The 18,838-nt window shown below is 40.9% G+C and overlaps 2 protein-coding genes across 4 annotated transcripts; both read right to left on the reverse strand.

Annotated features, from left to right (window-relative positions):
- Positions 1-35: 35 nt before the first annotated feature.
- On the reverse strand, positions 36-6,231 carry atic (5-aminoimidazole-4-carboxamide ribonucleotide formyltransferase/IMP cyclohydrolase). The gene is made up of 15 exons (XM_026378701.1): positions 6,068-6,231; positions 5,759-5,885; positions 5,510-5,653; positions 4,156-4,244; positions 3,831-3,982; positions 2,747-2,903; positions 2,377-2,502; positions 2,156-2,263; positions 1,960-2,045; positions 1,777-1,866; positions 1,560-1,685; positions 1,365-1,457; positions 1,105-1,287; positions 556-711; positions 36-403 (listed from the first exon to the last, which is right to left on the reverse strand). The coding sequence occupies exons 1-15, from the start codon at positions 6,084-6,086 to the stop codon at positions 284-286; spliced, it is 1,776 nt and encodes a 591-aa protein (XP_026234486.1). The 5' UTR covers positions 6,087-6,231; the 3' UTR covers positions 36-283.
- A 4,153-nt stretch (positions 6,232-10,384) lies between these two features.
- On the reverse strand, positions 10,385-17,439 carry mnx2b (motor neuron and pancreas homeobox 2b). 3 transcript variants are annotated; one of them, XM_026377659.1, is made up of 4 exons: positions 17,091-17,439; positions 12,973-13,434; positions 11,795-11,955; positions 10,385-10,906 (listed from the first exon to the last, which is right to left on the reverse strand). In XM_026377659.1, the coding sequence occupies exons 2-4, from the start codon at positions 13,403-13,405 to the stop codon at positions 10,508-10,510; spliced, it is 993 nt and encodes a 330-aa protein (XP_026233444.1). In that variant the 5' UTR covers positions 13,406-13,434; positions 17,091-17,439; the 3' UTR covers positions 10,385-10,507. The 3 variants fall into 3 exon arrangements, with proteins under 3 accessions (XP_026233444.1, XP_026233443.1, XP_026233442.1); XM_026377658.1 differs by having other exon boundaries at positions 12,973-13,576; XM_026377657.1 differs by lacking the exon at positions 17,091-17,439 and having other exon boundaries at positions 12,973-14,362.
- Positions 17,440-18,838: the final 1,399 nt, after the last annotated feature.

Consider the following 18,838-nt stretch of genomic DNA (forward strand, 5'->3'; position numbering starts at 1 on the left):
CTTAGCGTGATTAAGAATCAGACAAAATACTTGTAAACTGTCAGTTACAGTTTATTTCACAATGAAATGTTAATGATCTAGAATGAACATTGACAAATACTGTAACAGTCTCTAATGTCTGTATCACAAGTTAGGAATGCAATTAGAGTAAACAGTGCATTTGTGACCTCTACGCTTCAGCATGAGGAGGCTAGGAATGTTTTCAGTATCATGTTAGGAAAGGATTTGGATTCTAATGATGCAAAAATTAGTTAACAGAACACCTGGAAACATATGGAGGACCTCAGTGGTGGAAGAGCCGCAGCTTGGTGTGCACCAGAGTGATGCCCTGCTCGTTACAGGCGTTAATCACAATCTCATCAGCAGCGGAGCCTGCTGGAGCTGCAATGTACTCAACACCACTCTGCAGGAAAGAAACATTAGTAAAGATCTTTAGGAAACTTGTCTGTGTGCAAAATGATTACAGTGAATGTCTGCAGGCCATTTCCATGCAATTCCACAACAAAATGCATGCATACAGTATTATCACAACATACTGAGGTGGGAGATATTTACCCGTTTGGCACGATCTATGTTGTCTCTGAAGGGGAAAAAGGCGTCAGAGCTGACAGCGACGGCCTGCAGTGAGCTGATCCAGTTCTTTTTCTCGGTCTCTGACAGAAGTTCAGGTACTTCTTCATACATCGACTTCCACACTGCCAAGTCTGGACCCTTTCAATACAAAATACAAGCGGTACGGGACATTTGGTTTATTTCCAGCATCTCTACTTGGCATGGTAGACACATGCAAAACAGTGCAGTTAGGTGGCCTGTGTATACGGCTCTCTCAATTTTAACCAAAGCGAAGTTCAATCTAATGCAGCCATAGTCAAAACACTGAACTGACGTCCATTTGAGGTGAAAGCTAAGCTGAAAACATCTTTCACTTGTCCTGCATTGTGGCTACATAATGTTGTATTTGTGTCTCAATCCTAAATTGAACACACAAGATGGCTGTAGTCGAAATCAAAAAATGTTCTTCAAAGGACAATTAAAATATAAATTATTAAAATGTGTTACTCAAAACTGTGTTTGTTCCCTGATTCCCCCTTAATACCACCTTACCTCTCCAATGGTATTACTGACATACTGGTCAATTGCATTGGCCATCTCTGCTCTCTTCACACCGCTGCGAAACTTCATGTTCAGGACACGAGGGTGGTGTCTCAGCCACCAGTTATCAGCTTTGTCACCCGCAAGACGTGTGCAGTGGATACGAGACTGCTGTCCCGCTCCGATACCAATAACCTGAAAAACACGACAACATTAAATGATGTACGGCCTCGCTAGATTTATTTCTCGTCCTTTTTCCATCAGCCGCTTACCTGTCCATCTTTAGCATAGCAGACAGAGTTGGACTGAGTGTACTTGACAGCAATGGTGGCCACAGTGAGGTCACGCACAGCTTCCTCTGAGAGCTTGTGGACACAAAACAAAGTCAAAGGGTTTTGTGAACATTTGTTCTTTCCACAATAACGACCATCATCAATAAAAATAAATGCACAATATGAAAGACTCACCGAGCCCTTGGAAACAACATTGCTGAAGAAGTCCTTGTTGATTAGGCCTTCGTTTCTCTTCTGTTTGAGATGGAGACCAAACAGCACTCTTACCTCAGCCTCATCAGGCTGATAGTCTGGGTCCATCTGGAACAAAAGGCACACACGGTAAAAAATAGTAAATCAATCAAATTGAACTCTGTAAATACAGAAATTATAGTTGATAAGAATCTGGCACCTGAAGCACACAGTAGTTGCCGTTCTTCTTTTTGGAGAGGATCTTGAGTGCCTCCTCGTCATAACCAGGGGCAATGATACCATCGGACACCTGGGAGCAATCACATTCAAGCATGGGTAAGTAAAACTATGTTGTTGTAGCACAAACCTTTGCTTTTCATGATTCTTCTTCAGATGACTTCACCTCTCTTGATATAATCCTGGCAGTGGGAACATCACACACATCTGACACAGCAATGAAATCTCCAAACGAAGACATTCTGTCCGAACCTGAGGATTGACAGAACAAAACACAAGATTAATGACAGAAAAAAAAGAAGATTAAAAAACAAACAAAAAAAAAGTCCAGGCTTTCTCCTGTATGAGTCATTGTTGTTCACCTCTTGCTCGGGCGTAGGCTGTGGCCAGCGGAGTGAGGTCCTTCAGCATGTCATGCACCATGCACACTTTGGCTTCCTCCTCCGACAGAGGAACTCCTACTGCAGCTCCTTTACAAGAAGGGAAAAAAGCAACTTTCAGATGTAGGGCCTTTATTTTTATTTATTTATTTTATTTTTTTTACAATGCTGAGAGCGTGTTTGTAAGTCTTTCTTCATCTCACCAGCGGGGCTAACGTGTTTGAAGGAGGTGGCAGCAGGCATGCCGAGGGCACTTTTTAACTCTCTGACCAGCTGCCAGGCGTTCAGCGCATCACACAGGTTGATGAAGCCTGGGGAACCGTTGACCACTGAGGAATAAAAGCAAAATTCAAAATATGACAAAAATTATTTGTAGATTTCTGCTTTTATTATGGAAACCACAACAGCTACATTCACACTTTGCCATCAAAAAAATGCTTTTTTTGTCCCAGAGACGACCATCAGTTAAATCTACAAAACTTCACTGTATGTCTGCATTAAAATTAATTTAAAAATTAATTTCCGTTGTGTGTAAAGGACCAGCAGGCAGCCGGTTAGCTCAGCTTAGCTCACCTTTTAGGGGGAGGGCTGGGCGCAGGGTGTAGAGTTGGGCAGGCGCTTGGTGTGGATTCATCCCATAACGCAGAGGCAGCTGGGAAACACCACGGCTGTACTGTCCACGAAAGTAGTCAGATATGGCCTCATCGTACTGTGCTGTGTGTGTAAAGGCCTAAAGAGCAAAGAATATAAAATACACTTAAGTATTTAATGATGAATTTTTGGACATTTTGTTCTTGAGGCTCAGTTTATAGCTAAAATGCAGTTTAGTGGCATCAAGCTGAAAGGTCACAGGTCATCAAACGTTCAAGCCAAACAAATATTTCAACACTGATTTCACTGGACTTTGCCTTTTACTGACCCTCTAAGCAAAGAATAAAAAGAGAGCCTGATAAAATGTTTCTCTCCTCATTCCTAGGGCTTCACATACTTTTTTATGTTACATTTACGTTTTTATGGTTGTTCTCAAAAAAAACATACATAAAAGATCAGAATTTTTTGTGTTATAAGTTTAGGCACATTATATTTGTTAACACTCGAGTTAAATGAAGATCAGATCATGTTTTATGACAAAAAGACAACATTTTAAAAGGTTCACCTACTTGCTTTCTTGCCACTGTATTAACTGACTTTTCCCAACAACTTAAGATTAATGTGGAACATGTCTGCACAGTGACAGGACAGGTTTAACGGATGTTTTGAGGTAAATCAGAAGATCAAGGAGAGAACGGCACAGTTTTCAGCACAGGATCGTGACCTCATGACAAAATAAACAGGATTCCTGTTTGTCGACATTTAGTACAACACAGGAATTCAAAATCCAATATTCAGACACACACTGCAGCTCTGAACACATCTAGATGTTACCCGGGTGAACTGTGTGAGAGAACACCAACGGCCTGAAGGTTATCCAGACTTTACCCCTCTAGTACAATGGTCAGGTAACATCGGAGTGTAACCCCCCGCTGTGAGGTCCTGCCTCCTGCACCATCTACACAGAGACCCCCTCACCTGAGAATGTGTCTGACTATGCAAAGTGTCCAGGTCTGTCCAGGTGAAAGTATACAGTATACAAGTTTACATATGTAAACTAACTTACTTTAAGGGCCAGAGTCTTGCGTGTTTCCAGGGTTGTGTCTTTGTCTCCTGAACTCTCCAGCTCTTTGGCAACTAGCGAATAGTCAGCAGGGTCACACACGATCGTGACTCGAGCATGATTCTTGGCTGCTGCTCTCAGCAGAGTTACTCCACCTGGGGAAAGAGAAAGAAGAGGAAAATGTTTTGATACACATATCACAGAAATATCAGCATTTCATAAAGAAATGTAATGATAATACATTGGAGGCGTAAGCCTTCTGAAACTGTGCGTTATTTGAACAGTCATTTTTATCCTTCTAATATTCCAAAGCTACATTTCAACCTACCGATATCAATCTGCTCCACAGCATCCTCCACCGTAACACTTGGATTAGAGACGGTCTTCACAAACGGGTACAGGTTGCACACCACCACTCTTCAAAAGAGCAAGCAAACAAATCCCAGCCACACACATTAAAGTTTATATATCATCCTCATACTCATGACTGAAGCTAAACGATACAGAAAAACTATGTTTGGATTTAGTGTGTGATTTGCTCATTTGTTTTTTTTTTTTCCTACTTTATTCACTGGGCTCCCTTCTACTTTATACATCTCCAGTATTGCACTCTGGCTGAATATCTGCATGAGGGAACACTGTTATGTCAAAATTATTCACAAAATGCTCCATAATTATATCTTCTTATACTTTTCTTTTATCGTGATTAACGTTAAAGTGTTAACATGTAAAAGTTAATTAGCTTTGTTAAAATATGGATGGTTTGTTTCCATTGCTGCTGCAACTCCTGCCATGAAAGTACAAGAACGCTGAGTCAATTCTGTTACATACACAAAACACTTTTCTCTGTCTATATCCTATACCGTAGTTAGAGTTACCTTTAGCTAGAATGACAAACATTTCTGAAACTTTCAGCCTCTTAACTGGAATTAACTGCTGGATCATTTCTGTTGTACATAATCACAATCTGTTTTTACTCTTGCAACGCAGCCACAGGTCAAATGAGTACGTGTTTAAACACATCTGTATCTTTAGTGTAAACGTTTAATTTTAATATATTGTTTGGTATTTAACAAACAGTGTCCTGAACTAAATATGTTGTTCTTGTTGTGGCCTGCAGTGGAGAACTGTGGGTCACGCATTAAAATATGAGGAGATGTTACTTTAATATGATTTAGTAAAAGGATCAGCAGATTAAATCAGTGATGAAGCGTACAGATTCATGCTTCTCCTTCTATCCTTGTCTGATCACCCACTCAACCGTTATCCTTCAACACAGACACACCAAACTCCAATTAAACAATAAGTCAGTGACACAGATAAACAGAAACTATATCTAATCAGTCATGTTGTGTCTCTCTCAGACCTTAGTCTGGGGTGTTGGATACGTGAAACCTGTAATTCAATCACATTCTTCTAAGTGTAAACAAATGACAGTCACAAGATGAGCTCATAGCAGGAGCAGCAGTTTTCTAATTAACTGGTTTCTGAATCAATCCCACGTGTCCGAGCTCTGAGCCGGTAGCTCGGGATCTTCCTGACAGTGAACTTATCCTGAACTAATGTTGTTAGTTTCTGTTTCTTTCTATTGCAAATACAAAATTTCATAATATGAACGTGTGTGTGTGTGTGTGTGTTTAAGTGCTTTATCTTTCCCCTTCAGTTTGTGGTGCCTCTCTCACCTGACCAGGCTGTAGCCCAGTCTCTCCATGTCTGCAGCGTCACTGCTGGTCTTCCTGGCCAGGATGCCTCCGTGCACAGCGGGGTGCAGGGTCTTCACTCTGCCTCCCAGCATCTCTGGGTGTCCGGTGAGCTCGGACACATCCCTGACACACAACCCGGACACAGACAGATGCATTATGTGAACATCACGAAAAAAAAAAAAACAAACAAGGCGCTTCCGGATTTCATTGAACTAGTGGAGCACCCACCTGACCGCCAGTCCGGCTTCACGCAGGGTTTTGGCTGTGCCCCCGGAGGCGACCAGAGACAAACCCACATCCACCAGCCTTTTGGCAAAGTCCAGCAGCCCGGATTTGTCAGACACGCTCAAAAGCGCTGTAGGGACAATTAAAAATGAGTTTTTGTTCGTACACACAGAGCAGTAAAAGGTTTGTTTCTGCGCAGTAAAGTTGACCACGTTGCCCAACGTTAGCAACACGAAGTAGCATTCTCCGTGTTGAGCAACACAACTTTATGGAAACCGCAGCGGAGTAGTAAAACACGCAGAAAACACCAACCGAGTTCAGACGAGGCCATGTTCGCAGTGTGGTGGAGGTCGAGGGGCTTCTGCTCTTCCTACTGATTCACTCGCACACTGTGCAGACAGACACAGAGAGAGAGAGACAGAGAGACAGAGAGACAGACAGACACAGAGAGACAGACAGAGACCTGCGCGCTCCTCATGTGCTTCATGCGCTCACATCGTCCCGCCCCCAACTCAGCAGCGCCCCCTGTGGAGCAAATGCGCCTTTTCAAACCAAATGACCCATTGAGTGAAATAGATTATTATTATTATTATTATTATTATTATTATTATTATTATTATTATTATTAATTTTTATCTTAAGATGTCAAAAAACCCTTCTGAATTAATCAGTAGTGTTCTGTGGCACAGTTTTTTACAGGTCTTTTTGATGAAACCAAAATATTACCTCCAATTAGAAACTGGGATTTTGGCTTTTTGTTTGTTTGTTTGTTATTAAATTATATGAATTTTAAACAAAACAAAACAAATAAACAACAACAACAAAACAATGAGGCTGACACTGTTTGTACAAACGCTAACAGTTATTATTTATTTATATTGTCACATACTGTCAACCCACAAATGACATTTTCTAGTCACGTGTGTTTAAGGAGGCTAAATAAAAACTGTACAACTGTAACTGGCTTGTTACAAATAGTGACTGATGTATAAACATCAGAATGACTGTTTGTATATTTCTGTTAAAAACGGAGAGTCCTTATTTTGCCACAAGAGGGCGGACATAAACTTTATTTCTGCACAAGTCTGTTTGGTAAAAGTCTGGATGTTTCTTTACCTCAAAATGTTTGCTGACATTTGTGACAGCAAATGGTTTCATATAGGCTATTAGCTCCATATATAAAATTCAATGAGTCCTTGCTGAACTTCTAGTTTTGATATTGAGAAACAGAATAGTCCTAATTAGTCCTAATGAGTCAAGCAGTCACTTGGCAGATGTTAAATCCTTTAAACAATGATATGAAATTCTACTTTGGTGCTCCTAGTTATCACATGGAAGCTCATGCCATTATTTTGATAAGACTCATTTATCCTAAAATAAAAGAACACAATCTACAGTTTTTGTGTTTTCATTTGTTTGATGCAGGTTAAATCTTTTTGCTGATCAGTGTACACTGAAGGTTACGCTGACACGTCACTGTGTCCACTGCAATTGGTAAAACACCTGTAACATACATTTCCTGCAACCATAAATGGCTCCTATAAATACAACCCCCCCCCCCACCACCACCACCACACATTTACTATAAACTTTACTGGAAAAAACAGAGGGTTTTTTTATGCTTTAGAACAGCATTTTAAGTCGGACAGATGTAAATTTATTGGGTCCCGTCACTCACTTCCTTACTTGCCCATTAGTTAAGTGACAGGACAGGGCCTAAGAAACCTGCACCAATATGTGTGATTACATTAAAAGATCGCACAATCTGTTCATATTTAAGTAATGAGCCCGACATTTTGCTGATTGATTAAACCACATGGTGTAAATATTATAAGGTGGGGACTGATTTATAATCCAACAAAGCAAAAAGAGGCCAATTTATATGTCCAACTATGAAAATGGGGGTTTCTGGTAACCACTCCGTGTTTGAGGGCTGAACTGACGTCTCAGCAGTGACTTGAGTGATTCAATAGACAATGAAATTATTTTATAGAAACACACTGGCTCACTATGTATTATTGGTTAAAAAAAGAAACAGGTAGCAGGCTGTCAGCACTTTTGTTGAGAAAACTGACGGCATTATCAGCAACAACTGTAATTCACGTGGCAAATATTTAATCAACAAGTCTGGTGTATTCAGATTAATTTAGAAGAGAAATGTAATCAATGACCTCCATATATTGCTCCACCGGCTTATCAATTAGCTATGATTTCTGTACTGTGTCAGTGGGGCCTGTGTCATAAAAACAGGCCAAATGGCATTTGTCATGCAGCTGACAAGTCACACAACTAAATGAGCTCCTATTGATTCTCATGATTTTTCATCAGCCAAATTAACAGCTGCCGTTTGATAGAGGTTCAGTCTGCACACTTGTTATTCTAGTCTCCACTATCAAATCAGAGCTAAAAAAGTTTGATAAAACCACCTAACAAGCACTTGAAGTTAAACATGTGGCTGTCAGGATTACTTACTGCCCTGAACATGTTATTTGATGCTGCTGCAAACCATGTCTTAACTAGGTTGGTTAATGTAGGCTGTTCTGTAAACAAATGCATATTTATTCTTTAAACAGAAATATTTTGCATCTCCCAGATGGTCTACCCAAAGCTGGATTACCAACCAGAACATCAGCTCCATATTAGATATATATCTCCATATAGATAATAATTTATAATTTTGTCATACAGAAGAAGAAGAACAACAAGGCTGCAACAAATAATTATGTATCTATCAAGACATCTGACAATTCCTTTCTGTAATAATCACTGTCAAGTGTGTAAAATATCAGGAAGTCATTATTCTCCCGAGATAACATGCTTAATTTTATTGTTTTGTTCAAACATGGTGAGTTACAGTATGATAGGTAAACTTTTCAGAAGATGTTCATTTCTGGCATAATTGCTACTTAAGCAATGGTTCATATGTTTTTAAACTGTTCGGTGACCCATTATCTGTTCTTATCAGCCCATATATGTCTATAATAATAATTGGCTGAACAATTACTCAGCTATTCTCCTCTCTGTTTATCTTCTGCTAAAAACCAGTGTCTAAAGGTGCTTCCAGCCTCAATTTGCTTTTTTTTTTTTTTTTTTACCAGAGGAGCCGGTGTCTGTCCAGCCAGTTGAGAATACACTTAATGTCGTTATAAACATGTGGCTGTAGTGTGAGGGAGGGCTGAATGACACCATGCTGCATGTCCTCCAATCTGCTCTTTAATCGCAGCCCTTACATGAGCGCCCAATAAAACACTGTGCCGCAGTTACACACACTTGGAAATTGAAACAGGCCCGTGTGACATTACCATCAGGCTTGTGATCACTTTACTTCCTTTTCATTAACTTAATTATTTGGCTATCAGTAAACCCCACTGGGTAATTGATATCTGAGAGCTTTTGTAATGAATTAAAAACACTGAACTGAGAATTATTTACTGCTTTGCTTTACCAGAGGCAGCACAGCGGCTGAGAGACAACAGGAAGGAGTTGAAGCACATGAAAACACAAAAATTGCTTTTTTCTCTGAAAAGTGGACTTTTTAATAGAAACTTTGACCATTTTACGATTTGAGAGATTTACTTGGACGTTTGTGTTTATGTTGGCCTATTTGTTTCTATTGATCACACAACAAGGTTTTTCTTAATGTGGTTTTTAACTTTAATAATTGAATAAATTCTCTACAGCTATTGGACGGATTGCCTTGCAAAATAGAGCAGTTCAAACTCACTCACCTTAAAAACGGATCATTTCGACCTCGCAGTTGGAACTGAATTTACTTCTGCTGTGACATTAAGTGCACCAAGTTAAATGAATGCAGTCTAAACAGTCCTGCAACAGTGCTGCTATTGAACTGTGATGCAGTCTGGCCTTATTAACAGAACTGTGGTTCACACAATAGAAACACCTGTCAGTGTGTTCAACAACAGCACAAACTACATCTTCTAAATTACAACTCAACACCACTCTCAACAACTGAGTGAATATTTTGTACATTTAGCGTATTTTACCATCTAATTTACTAAAAAAAAAGCTACAAACATTTGACTGACCAGCAACATTCACCAAAAATAAATGTTTTAGCTTTTTTATTTCTTTTCTTCACTTTTTAATTCCACAGTTACATCACAAACTAGTTCCAGATAAATACACGTAGGATTCGTCTTTATGATCATTCAAATAAATTAACTTCTTTTACACGCGTAACACGTGCAAATTCAGAACAAATTCATCATCTACAACAAAAAACATCACATAAAATACACAGAAGCACATGTAATACGTGGGATGTTCTGCAAAGTGTTTGCCCCAAAAAACATTCAGCATCGACTGTACATTCTCGCGCTGTCTGGCTGTACTACCACTACAGGTGGAGCTCCAGTTGTCAGTAGATGGAGTAAAGAGAGGGTGACCAGAGGTTGATCCTCATGAAAACAGCGAAGTTCAGGGAGGAAGTTTTGTCAGCATGCAACAAAATGTACAGTACCTGGAGAGGATTTTATTCACAGACAGTTTATACAGTATATTTGTGTCATAATGTGTCTTTGAACAGTTTGTGATGTCTAATTGGACACACACACACACACACACACACACACACACACACACACACACACACACACACACACACACACACACACACACATACAAAGCAGTCCAGACAAAGACCTTTGGGCTTGGTAGTTGTCTTCTACGTACAGACACGTCCCGGTGTAATGTCTTTGTAACACTCAGCAAACCAGTCTCCTGGGTGTCCTCTCACAGTCCTGCCCCAATCTTCCTGTCACCTCCTCCTACTTGCACCCCTCCCAGCTCGTCATCGGAGAACGGGCTGTGGGGACTGTAGCCAACATCAGTACCACGCTGCAAGAAGTCTGTGGATCGCGGCACCCCAACGGCAAAACTGTGCCGCATATCCTCCTCTTCTTCTTCCTCCTCTTCCTCGTCCTCTTCCTCCTCTTCTCCATCCTCCAGGTCGAGGTCTATGCCTCTGTCATCTGGATTCACAGCCCGTCTGTTCTCTTCAGATTTGTCTGAGGATGTTTTGCCCCCACTGCGAAGTCGCTCTGCCTCAGACTGGGCCGAGGCGGTGGCCTGCTCCTTCGCCTTCCGGCTGCGCTTCCACTTCATCCTTCGATTCTGGAACCAGATCTTGACCTGCAGAGACGTGAAAGTGTAAGGGAAATGTGTTGCATTTAGAAAACTGAAAGGGTTTAAATACATCTTCTTCTTCTTCTCTCATCTATCATCTACCAGTCCTGAAAGAAAGACCCCTCTTTACTTGCTCTCCCTGAGGTTTCTGCCTTTTACCTAATGCTGTTCCAAATTTATCCCAACATCAGTGTGTACAAGTGTAAATAAAAAGCTGTGGAGTTAAATTTAAAAAGAAAACAACAAGGATGTTGGATACGCCACAGTCTTTGTACCTTTTGTTAGATGATTCAGACACTTTCAATAACAGATAATAATAAAAAAAGTATCTGAAATTTAGCTTCATGTGTTTCATTTACACTGTAACTCCTCTTTGTTGAGAACCAAAAGCAAATTGTTGTCAGTCACAATCGCATGAGCAACAAATCCTTGTCAACAGGATACTACACACTTAGAGTGAAGGTAGGTTTTTTTTTAATGGTCTTTTACAATATTGTTTAAAAATGTTATTTGCTATTTTAGTTCTGTCTTTCATAATTTAAAATGAACATACAATTATTAATATATCAGTATTATAATCAAATGTTAAGATGATAATGACTTCACTGGTTACATGTATCGCATTTTGTGACATATATATTTTAAGATGTTTGAAAGTCATTGTTATTTCTGTTCATATAAAAAGGCTAAAGTATAATTTAAAATGTATGAACCTAAATAAATGAAGTACATTTTACCTATGTGAGCAGTACATGTGCGTGCTCCTGTTAAAGACTGCCGTTAGTTTTAATTATTTGTTGTTTAATAATTATTACAGCAGATTCTTTCTCGATGCTTGATTTTTTTTAAATGACGTCTTTGGCCGGTGAAGGGTGAAGTGGACTCTTACTGTACCTGGGTTTCAGTCAGCATGAGTGAGGTGGCCACCTCGAAGCGCTTGGGTCTGGACAGGTACTTGTTGAGTTTGAACTGGTTCTCCAGCTCCAGGAGCTGCTGACTTGTGAAAGCAGTGCGGGGCCTCCGGCACTTCCCCAACAGACCGGACTGAGGGCCCGCTGCAGGAGAAAAAGCCAAGTTACCAGTCTGAAGATGTTATTTTGAAAATTCAGCACATTGTCCCTTCACAGATGATTGTTGATTGTATCTGACTAGACCGTTTTATTTATGTAATGGTCTACCAAGGACACAGGAAGTTCAGTATAACTCTGTGGGTGGGCACATGCACACATATGCCCGCACTCCCTGGCCATCATTAACTGTAATAGCTTTACTGCAGTTTATTGTTGACGCGGGGGGGACGCGGCAGGAGCGGGCGCAGGGGCCATAAAAACACAGGCATGCCATTAACTTAATGAAAATTCAATGAAGGCTTTTGGGATTTTATTGATGAACTACAGAACGTTTTAGGTGTTTGTTTATAGTTTCTTCGTCACACAAAGACAATTTTCATCAGGTTGGCGTTTATAGAGAAATAAAATGGGCCAAAATTAAAATATGACACAAGATAAGCAGTAAAACCGAGGCCGATGTGTTGTATGAGCCAACATGGCTAAGACTAAATGATCTCCTGCATCACATGGAATCAAATATTTTACAAATTATACAGAATATCATTGTACTGACTGTGAATTAGATTTAATAATTAATAATAATTTAATAATTAAGATTGAAGAAATCCAAACGCGTAAAAACTGCTTGTTTCTCTGTCTGATCTCAAACATGCTAAATTAAAAATTATCATTTACCCCTACTCACTTTGTAGTGTAAATATTAATAATAATGTAAAAAATAATAAATTGAAATTGAAAAATAAAATAATAATAATAATTGAAAGAAAAAAAACAACAATAAGAAAACTCTTCATTTGGCAGTCAGTGTTTCATTTGGATGAGTTTACAGCACCTCGGCGGTCCTTCACAAGTTAAATGATCTGATTATATCCTCTCTAAAAGCTGATAACAGAACATTCATGCGTGGGAACATGCTTGTCCAATAACTGAACCTCTGTCGTTGCAGATTTAAAGTTTTATTTTTCTTCATCTATACAATGCTCGTTAATATTTTCTACTTACAGCTGTAATCTGGCAGTCGTGGCATCATGATCCCAGCTCGGATCCAGTGCTCCAGGGGCAGTGATCCCGCCATGGCAGCCGCCTTCAGGTGCTCTGGGTAGCTCTGTGTTAGATGCGTGAAACCGGTGTAAGCGAACGCGGGGTGCTGCCCACCCAGCGCCGACAAAGGGTACATGGGTGCAGGATACATGCCGGGAATCGCCCCCTGTGGCAATGGAGCGAGTGCTGGATGCGTGAGATTGAGGACACCCGGTTTGGGGATTATTCCGGGCTGAAGGTGTGCGGCCCGCGGAGGAGGGGTGTCCGCACGGCGACAGGACACCGGGCTGCCTGCGGGACTGTCGCTGCTCAGACCGGGGGAGACGTCTCGGCCCCCCCGGTTGGTCTCATCAGCGAGCAGGGCGTCAATTCTGAAGTTTTTCGATTTCTCCATGACGGCTTCAATCAGCAGGTCTGCAGAGTCTTTAAGAAAGAAACGTGTGAAACTCGGCAGGTGCGCACCAGGGCTGTGCGTCAGCGCGCATAGAGCAGAGTCTCCTTCAGTCACCAACTCATATGTTGTCCTTGTGTTTTCATTAAGGTCAGGCTGCACGGTCAGGAGACGCTATTTGTTATAAAAAATAAACATGATCAACTTACAGCAGCTCATATCCCAGTATTAACGTATGTGCATCCCTGGATCTGCTTCCTTCAACAGCACAGGCTACATGTCACCCTTCAGCGTTGCGTCCCTCCTGTGGCTTCATACTAACTTTACAAACTACAACGCCTCACTCCAGCAGCCGTCCTCCTCCACCCCTGCAGGCCGGGATTGGCTGGAGGCTGAGCTGCTCTGACGGGCTTCTAATCAGCTAATTACCCGCTCGTTTCTCCCCCCCAAAAAGCATTCAGAGTGAGGTAATGTTCAACCCTTGTCCCGCCTGCAAACACCTTCAACTGCATCAAAGCGCGGACGTACATTAGGAGATTAGGCAATTGTATTTTCAGTATCTATCTTACTGCCAGCTCCTCATACTCACCACAGATTGCAGCTATCCCGCCATAAACAAAGAATTATATGCATCTGTTTGTGACTGTCCAAACTAATTATTATTGCTCCACACCTAAGCCCCAAATACTGGCTGTTTGTCAGCACTTTATGGTATTAGGTACCGACTGGCTGAGCACTAGAAACATCCCGTCCACTCCAGAATTTAAATCATTAGGCCTAATATTGATGCTTCATTCTCATAAGGCCACACCATTGTCAGTAAAACTTACGATCAAGAATTCCCATAGTAAAAGGCTCAAAGTCAATTAGACATCCAACATCATGTCAGTCAGTGGTAAAAGTGTAATATTATATAATATCAGTATAATGAACACACTATTAGGCCTAATAATATTACAAAAATGCATATTAGTCACATGTAAAGGAAAATCTCCATCATTTATATGGCCTAATTATTTAAAAAATAATGTTTATTTAGTTAAATTCTTCCTTATAGCTTTTTCTCAGCACTTGTTTAAGTGGAGCTGTTTCAAATAGCCCACTAAATGTTTTGGTTACTAACTAATGACTTATTTGTTGGCTGAAAATATATAGTGATACATATATAGAGTATGATAACTAATATTATAATTTATATTATTCTGTAGATTAGGACACCTACAGCCGACTTATTTTGGTGCACTGGCTGCAGACGCTGATCCCACGTCCTCAAATGTGAAAACAGAACTGCGTTTGAGTTTGTGATTGATTTTCAGACGCCCACTGAGGTCTGGAAATGTAGGGACCGCGTTCATCGAGACAAATAATCCAATTACGTGATAGGCTAATGAAAAACAATCCTGCAGCCCTATTATTACTGTGGCCTCGGAGACATTCATGCAGACGTTCATCATCACTTCATCGGTGGCCAAACAGCTCCAATAACAACCAGCGGTGCGGATGTCTTTGCTGTCAGATGACTTAGTGCCACAGTTTAATCCAGCGTCCACCCAAAAACCTCTAAACTGTATATCTCAGGAGATTGAAATCTATTCTGCTGATGTGAAGGAATGGTTTGAAGACCTGACGTGAGCACATGCGCGTACATGCGTGTAGTTGACCTCCAGAAGATTGGAGCGGTCCCTCCGTCCCTCTCTCCCTCACTGTGACCCAGCGTCTCTCGCCCTCAGCTCTCCATCAGGCAGATTACCGCCCGTCTCCGCCGCTGATATAAAGGTAATTTGCTCCGGGGAAATCAGAGCTGCTTTCACCCTGTTTCTCTCAACCTGTCTTTTATGGTTTTAAGGTAATTTAACTAGCAGGGCCGCGTTAAAAGAGGCGCGCACAGATTAAATTGAACCAGTGCCTGAAACCGCGTCTCTTCGGTTGGTTCTCCTTGAAGAGATCAAATGCTGCTGCCAGCTGCCTGTGCTGCTCAAATACCTCTGGGATGTTTTAAAAAGAGTCTACATCAGGGCAGGTGCCCCGGTGCCCTAGAGCTCCTGGTCACTCCACGTGATTTCTGTCTGCATCATTTGATTATCTACAGTTGTTATATGTTTTATTTACACCAGCAAAGCGCGATATCCAGTTAGATTTTTTTTTTTTGGCATTTAAACTTAAAAATGACTGAATCACAATTCATTCACAATTAAATGTTTCAGCTCTAGAATAGAGGTAGACTTTAGCCTGGGTGAACATTGAAACTTTCATATACACATGCATCAGGGGTCAATAACCTGCCTTTGGAGGATGCTATGCATCAAATCAAATTTGAATTTGTTTAAAACAAAACCTATTGTATGTTTGATTGTTGCAAATAAACAGTGTTGCTAAACATATTTTATATGTATCAACTTTTGTGCAAATACCAACTAACTAACTAAGTTTATCCAAGGGTTTACTTTCACTTTTATAAACCAGCAGTTTGTGTGTGGTGATTGATTATACCTGCTAAACATCATCACTGTCCTGTGATCCGTGCTACAGTATCTTATTAATGTTAACTCAAAGACCTGCTGTGTCTACGGACAGCCTCACTGAGCTGTGGGCACTTGTCTTGTTTTCACAACTCAAAACAGCAGCAATAGTAATGAGACCATATTGATCCATTAGAGAAAACCCTTTCGGAGGTCAAGGTCAGCCGCAGTGCAACACAATGGGACTGTGTTGCTGATTTGCTGCGTTACTGTTCGACACAAAGCCATGCCACTATTTATCAGCGAGAACCTGGCTGAAAGGTTCACAATACTGAATCTGTCCTAAACACAGCTGCCCTCGTTTCCCTTTCTCTTCCACATATGTCCTCACATATGTACGTGCCCTCTTGGACCCTTTTAAGGACTCTCTAAATGCAACGCACACCCTTCTGACTGTGAGAGGACAACTTGTTCAAAGAAGCCGCTGGCCCTTGACGTTGCACTACAAAGCCTGAGTTTATCTGCAAATTATGTGCCAGTAAACTTAGCGGCTAACAGAAGTTAACTGGAACATTAAAGGGCTTATCAGCAATTACAGGCATATTTTTCAATCATTACCACAGCTCCGAGACTTATCCTAAATAATCCAGACTCTCGTGTTCTCTGTGTGCTTGGCCTAGTCAACACATGATTGTCTCACACTTGGCCGCCGATCCCTGCTGGTTTGTTTAACCTATTGATAAGACCCGTCACGCTCTCGTTGCTAGACGAGATTAAGGAAATTTCAGGAACTGATATGATGTAAGCATTTCTGGAGCTTCTACAGATTGTCTGTTGAACTGCATCGCATGAAAACCTGTACTGACAGATAACGACTATGAAAGAGACAGGTTTTCCATTAATATGCTGTAGTAGTGTAACGTTGTATTCGTGTATGACCAGGGTATTGTATGATCCTCTAAACGTGTGGGACTACACATTTTTGCACGTTAGGATTGGACACATGCAGCCCCTTATCAACACATTCCCACCCCTATGCATTCAGGAGGCTGCTGTAACAGGGTATGTTCTGTATGTGCTGTATCTGTTTTTATATAGGGACTTACCCCTGGGAAGAGCAGAGAGCACTAAAGCAAAGTGAACGTTTCGTTCCCCCACAACTACAGCTACAGTTGCCAGTGTTTGACAATCAACTGCTCAAAAACAGTCCCGTAAAGTTTGGTTCTTACCTTCTACATCACACAAAGCATAGTCAGACCCCGCGTACCTGTGTACATTCCTTTATCGGCTCTTCCTTAAGACTTGTTGTTACACATGTAACTTTCAGAGATGCTGTCGACCAACACTCGTTCTCCCACCAGGCAGGAGTACAACGTCCAGGCTGTGGCTATGATAAATGATTCAGTGCACAATGGGCTTTCTGTGAAGTGAAAATAAGCTCTCCGTACCCCTGGTAATTAGGCTAATTCCCACAATGTTAAAGGCAGACGATAAATCAACCCGCTTTCTGCAAGACCTTGAGACCAAAATTAATGTTGTCTCATTAAAGAGATAAAGGTAATTTATTAGAGTTTTACTTGTCTTCTTGGTCTCTGTACCCTGTCCCCATCATTTATTAACCAATATTGAGCTTTGCCATATGACATCTAGCTCACTGGATGTGAATCTCCTTTTTTTTTTGTTTTTGCTACTTTGGCCCCTTCTCACTCTCGTCTCTCTTATCTGGTGGGAATCAGCACTTTCGTGAGCTGGTGGTGGAGAAAAAATGCAGTTGTTTCTCAAGCCTGAAAGTCACTTTGCACAAGTTGAAGTTTGTTTTTGTAAAATTGCTATTTCCCAGCTATCCAGGACAACTTAGTGTTGTCGCTTTTTTTTTTTAAAGAAACCTTTATTAATCCCATAGTGCAGAAATTGTATTGTGGACAGACTGCCCCTTTGAGGTGCCAAGGATTTTATGGTTCAGTGTCTTGTCTAGGGACACTTCAACATGTGGCCAGGGATCGGGGGGAACTGGGAATTAAACCAACAATCCTAGGGTTTGTAGACAACTGCCCCTACTGACTGAGCTACGGTTGCCCATACCTTTCTGAATATGTTAATTCCTTGTGCAGGTACTTGTCATATCTTGTCTTGACTAGTGAAATACCAACAGGGCTTCCATCATACATGATCAAACCTCTCCATATAAGCCACATTGCAGCACCATGACTCGTTTTTGATCAGCTGAAAAGGACATTTGACTCCACTGATCACAAATCTGCACTGTTATTCCTGTATTCTGTGTTGCATGAAATCAGCAGCATGCTGAACTTCAGTGCTGACACTGATCAAAAGATGACTTTAATGCTGCAACTACAATTACTTGAGAATATCCTGCCACTAAAAAAACAAACATCACTTGTTTCCTAAAACGACATACAGTAGTTTATGTTAAGGTGACAAACCATAAGCTGTAGTTATATAGTAGTAGCAGTATGTTGAGAGCAAACAAGGAAGTACAGTAAATGGCAATAAGGTCTGAGTTGAAAATAACGCGGTGTTTAAAGAGGAAACTGGAATTTTCCTATTTCTGTTCTGGTTTGTTCTTGTATTGTTTTTGAGCCTAAACCAAACCAACATTTACAACTGTGTTATAGATCCGAATCAGACAAAACTATGTGTTTTTATTTTGTCTGCCTCTCGTAGCAGGTTGAAATATTAGTTCAGAGTTCAGTGTCTGCCTAACATCTAAATTGGGGAATTCCAACCTTGCAACTCACCAATCTCTTTCCCAGCTCACCTGTTTATTTTTTCCACACTGGAGACAAAAGCTTCCTTTAAACACAGTCCAGCCCTGTGGGAGTTTTATGACCATTTAATGGGTCCTTGCCTCTAACAGCCCCGTGTTTTACTATCACCTATACAAGGGCCCTATTGTGCATAGACATGGGAGATAGGAGATAAATACACCTTATCAGCCACAACAAGACATCATTAC

This window comes from Anabas testudineus, chromosome 3 (assembly GCF_900324465.2).
Source record: "Anabas testudineus chromosome 3, fAnaTes1.2, whole genome shotgun sequence".
In the NCBI taxonomy this organism is placed as follows: Eukaryota; Metazoa; Chordata; class Actinopteri; order Anabantiformes; family Anabantidae; genus Anabas; species Anabas testudineus.

Coding starts and splice junctions, on each gene's coding strand:
- atic (XM_026378701.1), bottom strand. Junction 1,686..1,776: donor GCAACTACTGTGTGCTTCAG/GTGCCAGATTCT, acceptor CTTTTGTTCCAG/ATGGACCCAGACTATCAGCC. Junction 1,288..1,364: donor GCTATGCTAAAGATGGACAG/GTAAGCGGCTGA, acceptor CGTGTTTTTCAG/GTTATTGGTATCGGAGCGGG.
- mnx2b (XM_026377659.1), bottom strand. CDS start 13,405: ATGGAGAAATCGAAAAACTTCAGAATTGACGCCCTGCTCGCTGATGAG. Junction 11,956..12,972: donor ACGACTGCCAGATTACAGCT/GTAAGTAGAAAA, acceptor TTTCTCCTGCAG/CGGGCCCTCAGTCCGGTCTG. Junction 10,907..11,794: donor TCATGCTGACTGAAACCCAG/GTACAGTAAGAG, acceptor ACGTCTCTGCAG/GTCAAGATCTGGTTCCAGAA.